Source organism: Gorilla gorilla, chromosome 1 (genome assembly GCF_029281585.2).
Source record: "Gorilla gorilla gorilla isolate KB3781 chromosome 1, NHGRI_mGorGor1-v2.1_pri, whole genome shotgun sequence".
Classification (NCBI taxonomy): Eukaryota; Metazoa; Chordata; class Mammalia; order Primates; family Hominidae; genus Gorilla; species Gorilla gorilla.
The window spans coordinates 66,319,079-66,334,906 of record NC_073224.2 but is presented as its reverse complement, the minus strand read 5'-3'; the positions used below and the strand labels follow the sequence as shown (position 1 = coordinate 66,334,906).

The 15,828-nt window shown below is 32.9% G+C and overlaps 1 protein-coding gene across 6 annotated transcripts in view; it reads right to left on the bottom strand.

The window, feature by feature from the left end:
• Positions 1-15,828, bottom strand: part of BRINP3 (BMP/retinoic acid inducible neural specific 3) — a 390,799-nt gene that overhangs the window by 340,593 nt on the left and 34,378 nt on the right. The window contains exons 1-2 of one of the 6 annotated variants that reach the window (XM_055378103.2): positions 15,375-15,651; positions 10,985-11,009 (exon numbers count right to left, since the gene is read on the bottom strand). The exons of the other annotated variants lie outside the window; for them this stretch is intronic. Coding sequence (XP_055234078.1) covers positions 10,985-11,009; positions 15,375-15,456 — 107 coding nt within the window. The 5' untranslated portion in view covers positions 15,457-15,651. Of the gene's footprint in view, positions 1-10,984; positions 11,010-15,374; positions 15,652-15,828 lie in introns of those variants that run through there. 6 annotated transcript variants of the gene reach the window in all.

Genomic DNA, 15,828 nt, shown 5'->3' with positions numbered 1-15,828 from the left:
AGATCGAACTAGAAGGTATGCTTTTCCTGAATAAAAAAAACAAAAAACAAAAACAAGAATTTTCATTAACACAATCTCTAAATTGCGTTGTTTTAAGCCATTAAGTTTGTAGTAATTTGTTAACAGCAACAATAGAAAACTAATTTGTCTATTGATACTAAAATATACTATGAATAAAAATTATTTTAGTTTTTATTCAGGAAAAGGACGCCTTCTAGTTCTATCTCTTTTTCTTTATTATCAATACCTCATAATCCCCCCCCAAAAAAACTCGTATTTTTTTCTAATGAAAAAAAGTATTTACCTTGTCTTACTCTCTACCTGTTGACACTACAGAGGTCGTCTGAAATTTCTATCTTGTTTGTGTTCATTTAAAACATTGTGCAATCAAGATTCTATCTTTAACACCCACCAAAAATTATTCTTTCAATTACTTCCATCAGCTATTTCCCAGTTATTCATTCTTTAATAAAATGCATATTATTTTGAATGTTTCCAACACAAAGCAATCATAAACATTTGAGATGATACATATCCTACTTACCTTGATTTGATCTTTATACATTGTGTATATGTATTAAAATATCACACAGTACTCCATAAATATGTACAATGATTATGGGTCAACTAAAATAATACTAATAAAACAAATGCATATTAAACTTATTGCAATAATATTTTCCAAGTAAAATTTTTGAAATACAATTTAAAGCATTTAATTGGATTCTCAATACATGTTTGTTAAAATCAAAGCTTAAAGGCCTTAGGTTTAAGATCACAAAAGTATGTTCAAAATAACCTTTTTAAACTATTGCTGAAAATAATGGAGGAAAATGTTGAATACTTGCTATAAATCAGATGCTGCTTTAGCTTCTTTACATTTACTCATTCAGTCAACATATATGAAGAAAATATAAGATTTGTGAACTCAGTTCATAATAAAGATACACAAATTTAAAGAAGCTGTCACTTTATAAAGCCATTGGAAGCAATATTAAAATTGAGAATGCATATAATTTTTTGTCTTTATAAACACTTGTTCTACAGATATGTCAGTGCCTGTGGACAAAGGCATATGTGCAAAGATACTCATTTCAGCATAGACTGCAAAGAATTTAAATGTATAGCACTAGAAAAATGTTTTTAATAAATTGTGGTTTTTACATACTTTGGAAACTATGCAACCACTACAAAAAATATGGTAGACTTTTGTATAATGAAGTCATGGTTTCCCCTAATAAAGAACTGAGAATCAGTGAGTTGAGTTCCAAAATGAGATGAAAACTTACTTTTCAGCAAATATAATTTTGCACTGTTTGTTTGTAGTAGACATATTCATTACTTACTGTAAATATTATTCCAATTGTATCAAGTTATCTAAAGATTTTTAAATTTTAATGACATCTTTCTTTCTTCCTTTTTTTTTTTTTTTTTTGTGAAGCAGTCTTGCTCTGTCACCCAGACTGGAGTGCAATGGGGAGATCTCAGCTCACTGCAACCTCCATCTCCTGGGTTCAAACGATTCTCCTGCCTCAGACTCCCAAGTAGCTGGGATTACAGGAACCTGCCACCACGCTTGGCTGATTTTTGTATTTTTAGTCGAGACAGTTTCACCATCTTGGCCAGACTGGTCTTGAACTCCCGACATCAAGTCATCTGCCCTGCCCGCCTTGGCCTCCCAAAGTGCTGGGATTACAAATGTGAGTCAACGCCCAGCCAAAATTTTAATTACATCTACCTGGTTTTTAAAGGGTTATGTTACTAGTATATATTTTTACAGTCTCAAACATATACTTAAGGAACATAACAAAACATAATCTTGTTACATGAGATTCTAGAAATATTTTATATCTATAGATACTTTCTTGACATTTGAAGGTTAGGACACTTCTAAGAAAAACTGGTTCACTTTAACCTAATCTCATCTGTTTTTCCCCATGAAGACGTCAGCATTAATCACAAAATATAGATGTTTACTTCAAATTTGACTTTTACCAGAGGTTAGGTGAATCAGAGAAAAAACATTTTCAAATATCTCAAGTCAGTCAGTTTTGCTCTTCATTAGGCACTTTGCCAGCAGTCAAATTTGAGAGGGAGAGGGAGATAAATAAAGTGCACAATGTGATTAAAAGAGAAAACCATGACAGAGAGCTAATTGCTAATACTGCTTAGTGTTTATTACTTATTCTTAGAAATTAGATAGAACACAGGTTACCAGAAATGAAGGATTAGTCAAGGTGAATTAGAAAAATATAGGAGGGAAAGATTCAATCCTACAATGTGGGGCAATTTTATCTACATTTCTTTGCACTGAGGTAAGATTTATACAAGGGGCTCAGTGTGCCTAAGCCAGATGGTAAAGTTCAGAGTCCCAATTTTGGGTAGAGAAATAATGTAGGCAGAGGGAAGAAGTCAAAGCCTCATAGCTAAATTGTATAATTAAAATATATTTTAGTATTACATGTGAGTTTCTCTTACTTAAGCTGTGCAACTTCAACTATTATAACGGATAATTTCCAGTTCTCAGAGACATTCAAAGATCATCAGATTCAAAAGCAGTGATGGCATACTACATTTTCTTCTCAGTGTGAAATGTTGAAAGTATTGACAAAAACCATAATTTAGCTTTATGAAGCAAGGAATCCAATTGCTGTGTTTCTCACTGTTGGAGTCAATCTATAAATTGAAACAGTTCAATCCCAATGTATAATTTATAAGAAATCAAATTAATGGTGCTGTAAACTACTTAAGTCTGTTTATCCTGTTCAAATGATAATTGTATAAAGTTTTTTTTACTCATCAAGCTTATTGTTGAGTAATATAATGTCTCATAAAAATATAGGATAATGTGTTAATTACTGGAAGGTCTCAAGAAATAGGTAATTTATGACATACTATGTATTAGCTCTCTAGAAAGAATGTTAGCTTGAGGACCATGACTAAAAGCATAGTGCATTTCTGAATTCTCATAACATTATTTTTAATAAAAATAATTCCAGAAATGTAATGAAAATTTGACTAATACATTTAGTATGGCTATTGCTTAATTAATTGATTGTAAATGCATTTGATTTTCTCTATGTGTAGGTCACCCTCAAATATTTGTATGCAAGGTTAAAAGAAAATATCCAGAAATTTTATTTTGTAAGTGTTCTTGTTTGTTTTTTAAATTTATTTTTATTTATTTATATTTTTAGACGGCGACTCTCTCTGCCGCCCAGGCCGGTGTGCAGTGGCACAATCTCAGCTCACTGCAAACTTCATCCCTGGGTGAAGCTGTTCTCCTGCCTCATCCTCCCTAGTAGCTGGGATTACAGGTGTGCACTTCCATGCCCAGGTAATTTTTGTATTTTTAGTAGAGATGGGGTTTTACTATGACGGCCAGGCAGGTGTCAAACTCCTGACCTCAAGTGATCTGCCAGCCTTGGCCTCTCAAAGTGCTGGGATTACAGGTGTGAGCCTGGCCTTGTTTATTTTAAAATAATCATATTAATAAATTATTAAACTGAAAAAGGTGAAGATTTCACTTCAAATGAAAAAAATCCCTGGGGAAAATGAACACACACATGCTCAGAAACCGTAGAAGTAAACCACAGTTTTTTTAAGAGAATTTTCTGCTGTGTCACTGTATTTGTTTTTCTGCCAGATAATGCAAATGATATCAATATTAATCTGCAATATGATGCATTTTATTTGAAAATGTTATTCAAAAGCTTATCTCTAATGCTGAAATAATTCATAAGAAAAAATTGTTTCTAAACTTATGACCTCTAATGTACATTTATTTCACTCCAAAATAAGAACCAAATAATGCTATTAAGAGGACTATACTAAAGGTACTAGGAGAACACCGTTAACAAACATGTTCGTATATACACACAAATAGGAAAAACGGTGCATTAGAAATAAACAAAACTGCAAAAAACAAATATGTAAATCCCTGATCATTTTTATAAAACATAATCTTTCTATCCATACTTTACTACTGCCTTCATTCACATGAGTCAAATTATGGCCCAGTAAATATAGCTTTCTTACCTAAAAAACAGAAATTGAATCTTCAACACAACAGTGCAGTCATGAAATTCTACTCCAATTGAAAACAATGCAATTTCTGGTTGCCATTTAGAAGTATATTTCTTCTATTTCCAAAATAAGTTAGTTTAAGGGCCATAACATGCAGCTGGCAACTTATTTGTTCAAAATTTTCCACTCACCCTTGAGCCATTAAAGAATGGTGATATTCAGAGGCCATATCACACAATACAAAAGTGAAATCCATGATTTTAAATTATTAAGCTTTAACCATCTATCCATCTGAAATTTCCATCCTCTAAGGCACCATGTGTGTTTTAGTGTCTATAATTTTAGCATAAAAGAACATGGCATTTCGGGGCTGATACTTTTTGAACAAGATAAGAACTCTCTGCTTTTGCCTATCGTTCTACTGCCACGGTAAGAGGTGGGACTGAATTAAAGCTTCCGAGTCTACAGAACTAAATAGAGGCATGATCCTGTTTTCATGTTTCTCAGCTGAATACTAATTTAATCCATCTGTGGAAATTCGTGCATTTGCCATTAGAACAAACAAAAGAATGGATCTGGTACAGTTTAGGATTAACCATCGAGAAGCTGAAATTTACCTAAGATTCACACTTAATGGTCATATATGTTATTTGGGACTGTAGCAAAAGATTAGTTGTCTGTATCCATCAATTATAAACATAGTCTATGTTTGCTTTTAATTTTTATGAAAAATACATAGTTTATAAGATGTTTCATAAACATATATCAATGATAATGTTAAATTTATTGAAAAGAAATAGAGACCAAAAAAATCTATCTTAGAACACGTTGTTTTGTTAACCTAGTTATCATTAACGAACTGAGTAGTTCGGAATATTGTTCCAAATTAGAACTAAAGAAGGTGGAAGTTTTTAGTTTTGTTCTATGGACCCCTGTCCACATCTTCACCTACTTTTCATAGACCACTGCAAATGTTGCAGCTGCTATCTTCTTTCTGCTATTATTTGCTCTGTAATCCATTCTCTTCAGACTGTCAAGGAACCTTTTAAGAAGTATATCAGATCAATCAATTATACTCCGATTATAAACTTTCAATGATCTCCCACTGCATTTGGAATAATACCTGAACTTAACTGTGGCATTGAAAGCCTCTACGATCTACTTTCTGGGTTCTTATTAACCTCATCTAAGATTAACACCCTCTAACATCATGTTCCTTGTCTTCCAAGTCTTTTTTCTGATGAGTGATTCTGCTATTTTCTTTGCCTGGAATGTGTTTTCTTCCCTTTCAGCATTTATATGGCCCAACCTCATATTCCAGGCCTCAGTTCAGTATCACCTTTTCAGAGATACCATCTCTTACTATAACCCTTTTTAGACCCATTTCTATTCCTATTACTTCCCTTCTCTGTTTTCCCCTTTCAGTTCTCCTTATTCCCCTAGCAGCAATGGTCACAATCTGAAATTATTATGCTATCTACCCGTCTACCTCGTTCCATTGTCTTCTGACCTGCAATTTTCTGAAAAGTAGGAATCAATCTTGTAATTGCTCCTTCATATACTTTTAAATTTTTGTTTATAATACAAAGGCTATAAGTTTTGGTCATGCTAATTAACATGTTAAATTTTTGCCACTTATAAAGGTGAGAAAAAGATGTGTGTGCTGTAAAAAGTTGAATTATATGTGTTCTTGAGCATTTCTAGTCTGCTAAAATATGAGCTACAGAAAGTTCTCTATTATCCCCACCCCAGTTTTCTGTGAAATTAGTTACTTTGGTTAAAAATTATAACTAATATGAGTAGTAAAGACCACGCTAGGAGTAATATTGACAGAGTAAAATAACCATATGTCTTTTTGTTTTACCAGCAAACATTAGTTTCACCTAAAGAAATGGTTATTTATTTATTTAGTTTTATTTATTTATTTATTTTGAGATGAAGTCTTGTTCCCTCACCCAGGCTGAAGTGCAGTGGCCAGATCTCGGCTCACTGCAGCCTCTGCCTCCTGGATTCTGCCTCACCAGCCTCCGAAACAGCTGGGATTACAGGTGCCCACCACCACGCGTGGCTAATTTTTGTATTTTTAATAGACACAAGGTTTCACCATCTTGGCCAGGCTGGTCTCGAACTCCTGACCTCGGGTGATCCGCCCACCTTGGCTTCCCAAGGTGCTAAGATTACAGGCATGACCCACCGTTCCCAGCCCAAAATAATGGTTCTTTAGGTTTCTTTGTTGTTCTTTTTCAAGTTTTTTTGTTGATCTTTTTTACCATGAGACTCTTTTACTTTCTCAGGACTTATTGAGGATCCCAAAGAGCTTCTGTCTATTTAGGTTATAATGATAGGCATTACACTATAGACATTAAAGCTGAGAAATTTAAAAATATATATATTTATTGTTTCTCTTAAACATACAAAGAGGAATGCATTTCATATTAATGTAAATAACATCTTACTATTATTATAAAATTAGTTTTGACCTTTCAGAAGCCCCAAGATTTGTCCTACAGTAAAGTGTCAGTTCCGGAATATGAACAAGCACCATGAAGGTAAAAACTTGGAAAATTAATTTTATTTGCCTTGATTTATAATACCCAAGCCTGAAAAACTATGAACGTGTTAAATATTTGCAAAGTTTGTTCAATTTGATGGGCTCCCTTCTATGCTATACTAACTAATGCCTTTGCCCCTAACGTAAAAATTCTAAATCTTCTGTTTAATCTGCCTAGATAGCAGAGATCTGGTGACTTAACAGTATAGTTTTCTGTGCTCTATGAAGACTTCATGCTGCTTCATGATGTCCTTGATTATTTTAGATAGAGAAAATAGAAAAAAAAGTGTAGTTTGTTTAACTTCTTTTTGGAATGGTTTTATTATTTGAATGCAACAAAAACAAATTTCCTGATCAATGAAATTGTTCCTACTATGAAACTGCATCAGTCCTCTCACATTTGAAAGTTATCAATAATGCATTAACACAGCCATTTTAAATCTCTATCCTCTACAAATATTGTTTTATTCTGATGCTTGCCTGAAAAAGGTATATAGACTACCAGCCAGAATGTGTGGAATAAGATTGAGCTAGATATTTCAAACTTTTGACACTTTAAAAAATAGACATTTGGCTAAGAAGTTTGTGAATAGACATCACTTAGACAACTTTCAGATTACATCACTGAACTGTGTCAGGATTTCCAGAACTCATTTTTTTTTGAGGCAGAGAGAGCTTCTTGAGATTGATAACACGAGATCGAGCAGACCAAAAAATAATTATATAGGAATAAGTGAACAAATTAGGAAAATATTATTATGGTTAGTTGGTTAGAATTATTATTTTATATTAATGTTTAATCTTCTAGATAAACTATTTAACCCACAACAATGTCATGATGTATGTTTTTGTAAACTAAAATGTAACATTTTTAAATGACATCTAATTCTTACTGGCACCCCAGGATTCAAAATCTGTTGCTGTCTCTACTTTTCACAGCAAGAAACTTATTTGTATGGGTAAATAAAAACTTGTCTTCCTTCTTACCAGGATTTAGTTCAAAATCAACTGTACAACCAAAACCTTACCTCAAGTACCATACTTGTAGCATGACAAGTTTATTGTTAGAGAAACGAGAAACATGGCATAATTTAAGCACATCTACCCTGGTTATATTGTTTTATGGAGGCTGCACTTCCCATAGCCTTTGAGATTTTCACAACCCTGTGAATTTTAGGTAACTGATAAAATGCAAATGATTTTGTCCATAGACAAAATAGATTTTGTAAGGTAGGGAGAGAATCATTTTTTTCCCCATGATGGAGTAAATTAGTTACCCATCTGTTTGCGAATTCACTTCAGTATTCCTGATTGAATTATCCTTCGATCCAGTTATAATACTGGTTCCACATCAATGAGTTAAATAAAATTTTTGCCCTGCTTATTTCATGTTTCTAGGAAAGTCATAATTATACCCTATTTTTAAAATTATATTTTACCATATGCATGAATATGAGGACATCATTTGGCCTAGTTAGATATAGACAAATGGGAATTAAAGGACGATTGAATCAGAAGCATATTTTTTGTTGTTGTTCTGTTCTGATTTTATGTAGATTAACCAAAGGTCAAAGAGGGAGCAATTAGTGTAATGAACCAAACCATAGGTGGACAACGCCAGAGCCAAGGATCTTAAAATATATGTGGTCAACAATCTTAGAAAAGGACAATCATCCCATGACCTTCTTAGATAAAAATCACCCATACCTATGGGACAAACTTATTCAAGCTAAATTATAAGATCCAAAAAAAGAGTGAAAGGAGATCCAAATTTGCATCTCTTATAATTTTTGAATTATAAATAGCAAATATGTGGGTCATATAACAGTGCATTATGATTATTTTTTCAAATGATCTTACATAAAATGTCTATTCTTAAATAAAATTATCTGAATAATTCATCTCATACAATTTAACAAATAATTAAATGTAGGAAATATGCCTGGTTGAAAATCATATCAAGCAAATAGAATCATGAGACTCAATTGGCTCAATTGACCATAGCTGAAAATAAGCAGATAAGTTAATCTGAAGTACAGACACTGGGTGCCATCTGGTGGAAGCTCTTATTGTGTCATTATTGTATTTATTGAGCATATGTTATGCACATGTCTTTGTGCTACATCCTGAAACTATAATAATAAACAAGATACTATATTTACTCTCAACAAACATATAGCCTTGGGTAATACTAAGATACATAAGCAATTACAATAAAAGTTACAGAAGTTTTACAATATCTGCCCATTTTATGAAGGCAAATATTCACCTGAGTATTGCTCAAAGCAATCTGTATAATCAATATTGTTTAAACTGGCTACTTCTTTAAATGGTGGTTTTTATATTACCATGTTTTCATTAAAAAGTAAATGACTTCAATTGATTTTTTCAGCAAAAAATCAAAATATGAAAATATTTTGAAATTTTACTTGTCAAAATACCTGGTTTCTAGTTCTCTTATCCACCAAATAGATACAAGACCTTGGACAATTTATTTAACTTTTTGGGCTTTTGTCCATTTCCAACAAAACCACAGAGTTGTGAGACACAAACAGTCTCCATGCAAACAATCTACTGTCTACATTAACATCTTAAATGACATAACTTTAGCATTCCAGGAAATTCTTGCCTAGGAAGGTAAGTTTCAAATAACTTCACTTAAACCTTCTTTTGCTCTGTCCAGTAATCCTAAACTATCATATCCAGGGTCCTTATCTAATCCTAATGAAGTCTTACATTGCCCACATTAATAAATCCACTTAAAAAAATAAAACCTCAATTAATGTTTCAATTTTCCCTTCTCCTCTCTGCCCTACTACTAAAGTCTCTATTATGGTAATACACTCACGTGCAGTGGTAAGAATAAAATCAGCTTTGTCTTATCAACACATTGTCTTGATGTGATTTGGAAAAGTAAATATTCAACAATTTCATTATTTGTTTATGTAATTTTTATGCTTACCTTTGAAAATGTTTAATGACTTCTTGGTATATATTTTAACTGTTTAAAAATACATGGAAATGCAATTAATCCATTTACTTTTATGTTAAGAGACTTGTAAAATATAACATATATTGTAGAGGAGTTAAGGAGTTAATATTTCAAAAGATAATGTTCTCCGGGATTTTGTTACAAATTTTTCCTTATAATTTATATAGTATAATAACAAAAGTAATTCTAAAACAAATATCAGTGGGTTATATTTATGTACAGGTAATTTGAAAAATTATAACTTCACTCCTCAAGATTTCACAATAAAATCAAAATTGTAAAATGAAAAGATTCCAAGTTAATAATCTCTAAAATATCTTCCCATATAGGGAATAACGAATAAAGAGGAAATGAAGAGTACTTCAACTGAAATTGGATAAAATATTTTCCCATCCCAAAAGTTACTATAGAATCATTCTTTAATCATTGTACAATATTAAATGTAACCTTTAGCTGCTTTGACAATAATTATAAAAATACTTAAAATATTTTTATAATTAAAAACTATAAAAATAACTAAAATATTATACAAGATAATCTCAAATATTATTTTTAGGTTTATATTTATTTAGATATAAAATAACACTATCAACAGTTTTTCTCTCTGTCTCTCATCACTTCTCTTGATATATGTAAAACAGGATAATATAATGGTCACACAATTAACAAAATTTTCAAAATTGCATTTTCAAAAAAATTAACTTCCTGACTCTGACTTTGGGGAAACTTATACTGTAGCTATAAAAAGCCATCATGAAGCTTGACTTGTAGCTTATGCTGACTTTGAGGATGTTTAAATGAAATACATAAGCACCTTAATATTAAAGCCACTGGATAATTTTCACAAAGGTTCCCCCTTTAGAAAATTTTGATATACACTAAATTTAATTCTATGGTGATTAGTGAATGGCATGTTAGTTTGAGATATGTGCTGTGTCAAGCAAAAATGCAAAGGTGAACAGAGAGTTACCCTTGACAATAAGGAGAAAGGCACTAACCAAGGAAGAGTAAATGTTCCCTCTCAAGATGCCATAATAGTGACACACTACCAGTTATCAATGTAGATTAAGTGACAGGAAGAGTAAAGGATAGGTTAATATCACCTCTATTGTGGAAGTTACTTGTTCTCTTTCACAGGATTCAATCTCAGACCCCAGAAAGATATTCCACTAGTATTTTCAGGCCTCTCTATTTTCATTTTTGTCCCCAGTTGCCTATGACAGAGTAGAAATTAAAGAGCTCTTTTCTGATTTAAGTTTATTCTTTCTACCTACTGTGTCTAATGATGTCATTTTCAGAGTTGTGTGTCTATGTGGGAGATGACCCAAAAGGGGAGAGGTGTAGGTGAGTACGTTTCTTCCCTTTTGACTCTGATACAATGCAGGTCAACAGACATAAAAATAAATGTAACTTACCCTGCACTCTTATCTTCCACTCTTCCTAGGAGAGAAAAAAGTGTTGCTCATAAGTAGGCATAATGTTCATATGAATAGTAGAATAAAGGGAAAATGAAGAGTATTTCAACTGAAACTGGGTATATTAATTAATTAATTAATTAATTAATATAATGTTTTTTATATAACCTCAGTGCCTTACTTTGGTTTGAATCTCCAGTTTTAATTTTGAAGTGTTAAATAACAAAAGCATGGCATAAGACTATTTTATATTTAACCAAATAAGTCATGTCTTTAAAAACCAGATCAAAATTTTACTCCAAGGCAGAAGAAATAGCATCTAATTCCAAATTTTTGTAAGAAGGTCTGTAAGAGTACATGTGTGTGTATGTGTATGGGTGTTTGAATGAATTAATGGTAGAAAGATGTTGAGCTGTGTGGTGATCTAATTAAGGGGCATGACTGGGGCCAGAAGTAGAAGACAGATAACCTAAGGCCTGAACAGTAAAGCTGAAACCGTGAACAGTGCCAAGGAAGAGAATGCAATGTGAGCCTAATTCTTAACAGATGCCAGAAATAGAAGTAGAAAATTTGAGTTTTTAAGTAATAGTATATTAACCTCTTATAATGTCAATAGTAAATTTTATTTCCTATAATAAAGCATTCATAAACAATGGCAAAAACAGGACTCAAGCCATAAGTTCACATGTCACGGGCAAGTTTTTTTAATTCTCATTTTGATTCTTTTGATTTGACTGAAAGGGAAGAACTAGTCATAGTGCATTAGTTTTCACAGAACAATACTTTGAATAACCACTTTAACATAATAGACTGTATTTCTTCCAGTATTTATCAAAAATCAGATTTTTAGAAAGGCACAATGTAGTATAAAATGTATTCATTGATTGTATAAAGTTCGATTATAGGAAACAGCTATTTGTAATTTTTGTAAAATAAAAGAAAATCCATTCATATGATTTGCTAAAAAATATAACCTATGGGAATCCAACAATGGAAATTTCTTTACCATCTGATATGTTTTATTCATGTCTCTTGCATTATTTAAATCATTTCTCTTTTTACAAGCAAATAGGACTCATCTTGAAAAAAATTACACACGAATTTTAGAAATTAGAAAAATTTGATATCTTTATGTTAAGCCACAGTGTTCATTCAATATAATTATGTAAATCACCAAACTATACTCAAAACAACTTAAGTATTGACCTTAAAGAAATAAAACCTGCAGTCCGTTCTACGGCATATTTAGAAACTTTTAATTTCTATATACAGTGATGTTATCCTACATATCAACATTATCAAATAGATTATGTCAGAAAGGTGACCAGTAAAACTTAATTATAATGGAATGTCATAGTGAGAAATAAACTTAGAGAATTCCCTGTCATCTTCATTTACTAGATGAGGACTCAAAGACAGAAGGCTGATAAAATTTTAGACATTTGTACAAAGAGTAAATGGTCGATAAAAGCATGAAACCTCAGTTCTATAACGTCAACTTATCTCTCTATCCAACTATGTGTTGTCTTCACCTCTCCAGTCCAAATGAGCTGGATTAAACTGACATAATACAAAAATAAATAACTTAACTTGTTAAAAGTCAATTGGAAAATAAAAGATTGAAAAACTTATCAATGAAGTATGAGGACTACAAAGTCACAACCTAAGTAAACATTTGCAAAGTACTGATGAGAAAACAATTCTAATAAAAACTGAAATCTTTTAGAATACAATTCTAATATACAAAGAAGAAAAAGAGGGTCCTAGATTGTATTTTTATAGGCTTTAAAAGTTAGATTAAAAGAAAAAAACAAATAGTGAAATTCACTTATTTTCTCCTTAGATGGGACTGCTAAACTAATAGAGCAACAAGATCAGTCAGTATTCTGTAAAATACTTGAATGTTATGGTAACATTTGACTTGGTCAAATATAATATCCTAATAGAGAAGCTAGAAAAAAAAAACCTAGAAATTAATACAGATCCACAGTGCTGTATCTGAAGCCCCTGAAGTCAAATGTGCTTCAGAATTCAGTTTTCCATATTTTAGAGGGAAATGAGGAACACACAGTGTATGTTATGTAATATTTTCAATGGAATGTAAGGCAGTAACATATAATCAAGTACATCGGCATCCTTGCAATAAAAGGTGAATATCTGCATTCAATACAAAAATAAAAACTATATCTCGCATCTGTCCAAGTCAGGGCAGGTTTCAAAGCAAAATGTGCTAAAAGAAAATGGTTCCGTTTCAAAGCTTTGGAATTTAGCAATTTCCATAAAGGGCTTTGAACCTGTACAAAAAGTTGAAATTTGTCTAATTATTGGAGGTTTCTCATTATTTAATTGAGGATACATTTTTTATTATTATTCTGCTAAGATATTTGTCAGTGATGCAAATGAATACATAGGAGCTGTTCCTTTAAAATGTGCATATTTGGAATAAACCAGTATGTTTGAGTATAATTTTCAAGAAAAGAAAATTCTTGACAGATTTCTCAAATAGGTCAAATATGTTTTTATTATTATTTTTAATGAGATATGGACACATGCAATGCTCTCAAGAGTAGGAGAATCTAGTTCTCCCTAATAGTACTTCAATAAAAGAGAATAGTAATGTGAAGTCTGAGTGTTATCATTGGATTAAACATTGAAGAGATAGAATTGGGATAGGATTAGAAGGTACACCCTGGAATGTGGTTTGCTCCCAGTAATTTGAAACATTTAAAGAATGGTTAGATGATCACTTGACAGTTATGCTATAAATGGGAATTAGAAAGCATGAGTTAAAGATCATTACTTTGAGTAGATACATTTTAATGTCATTTTCAATCTTTAGAATCTTTTGTTTTATTTGGGAAAAAAAAAAAACCCTAAATCCTGAAACGATCACTGCAAAAAAGGATTATAGTCTGTTGCTTTTTAAATTGATAAACATGGAGATGTATTCCAGTGAGTGTTAAACTTACTGTTGTATTTTAAAAATTTGCTTTCATATAATGGTTAAGTTTTGAAAGATTACATTTCGTGAGAAAATACTTTATGAATTTTAATGAGGTATGTTTATTTAAATCTAATTTTCTATTCTGTTTTGGGAAATAGTTGTGTGTGTCTTTAAGATAAGACCGTCAGCAAATAAGGCCACAGCAAAACAGAGATTTTGCTAATTTTTTAAGCCTTTGTTAATTTCTGGCTGACAAGAGAGGTAGTTTAATTAGTTAGCTACTAATATCTGTTTAAATGAGCAGCCAGGGAACTGTCTATCACAATAAGGATATGCAAAGCCCAGGCCATTCTCCTTGACTCTTTTCAAGTATTTCAAAAGAGAAAAGAATAGGTAGATTCCACCTTTGTGTAAATGAAGGGAGAATACTCAAAAAGTAATCACACACACGTAAATACGTAACATACTTTCGAGACAAAATAAGAAAATTGGATTTAAATAAAACAAGTAAGGTACTTACGTGTGTGTGTGTGATTACGTGTGTGTGTGTATTTTCTTCAAATGTGTGTGGTTACTTTGTGTGTATTTTCTTCATGCCTGTGCGTGTGTGTATTTTCTTCAAATGTGTGTGGTTACTTTGTGTGTATTTTCTTCGTGCCTGTGTGTGTGTGTGTGTGTTTGTGTGTGTAATTTTGGGTTTGAGGTATAGGTGCCTTAACAATAAAATAGTGAAATACTTTCACAAATATTGTGGAAGCCTCTGTATCTTTTTTTTTTTCTTTGGCGACGGAGTTTCGTTTTTGTTGCCCAAGGCTGGAGTGCAATGGCACAATCTCGGCTCGCTGCAAACTCTGCCTCCCGGGTTCAAGTGATTCTCCTGCCTCGGCCTCCCAAGTAGCTGGGACTATGGGCGTGCGCCACTGCACCCGTCTACATTTTGTATTTTTAGTGGAGATGGGGTTTCACTATATAGGCCAGAATGATATCAAACTCCTGACCTCACTCGGCCTCCCAAAGTGCTGGGATTATGGGCGTGAGCCACTGCGCCTGTCCAGCCTTCTGTATCTTGACTAAAAGAAAATATTCAGTCTCTACTAAAAATATAAAAAATTAGCCGGGCATTGTGGCGGGCGCCTGCAGTCCCAGTTACTCGGGAGGCTGAGGCAGGAGAATGGCGTGAACCAGGGAGGCGGAGCTTGCAGTGAGCCGAGATCGTGCCTGGGCACTCTAGCCTGGGCGACAGAGCGAGACTCCGTCTCAAAAAAAAAAAAAAAAAAAAAGAAAAGAAAAGAAAATATTCAAAGAACTCTGAGAGTCTTTAAAAGGAACTGAAGAGTATAAAACATTCCCTTTCCCTAGTTTAAACTATCTCTGCTACTGGCAAACAAAATGGACACTCTGGCAAACTGGGGTATTCAAAGTTGAAACAGAACCAGGCAGCCATACCTGCATGAGGGAGGAGTGGGTCACAGACTCTGCATTCCCAGAAAGATGTTGTAGAAGTATCACAGAACCTCCCTTTCCGCATTTGGCTTGCCAAACCAATGTCCGTTATCCTTGCCAAGATAAACTGAGAGGTCAACCACCCCCACCACCAGCAGTTGGAAACATCTGACAGTGACTTCTAGTTTGGGGCTTGGAAACCAACCAATCAGAACTTACCTACCCTGGCCAATCAAGGCCCAACTTGTATCAAACAATCAGAACTCAGCTGCAATGACTAATCTGAATTAAGCAAGCTTCATTCTTTCTATAAACAGACCTGATTGGGAATGTGGACAGGAACTTTGCTATAAAACATGAACAGTCAGCCAGGCAAGGTGGCTCCCGTCTGTAATCCCAGCACTTTGGTAGGCTGAGGCCGGCAGATCACCTAAGGTTGGGAGTTCGAGACCAGTCT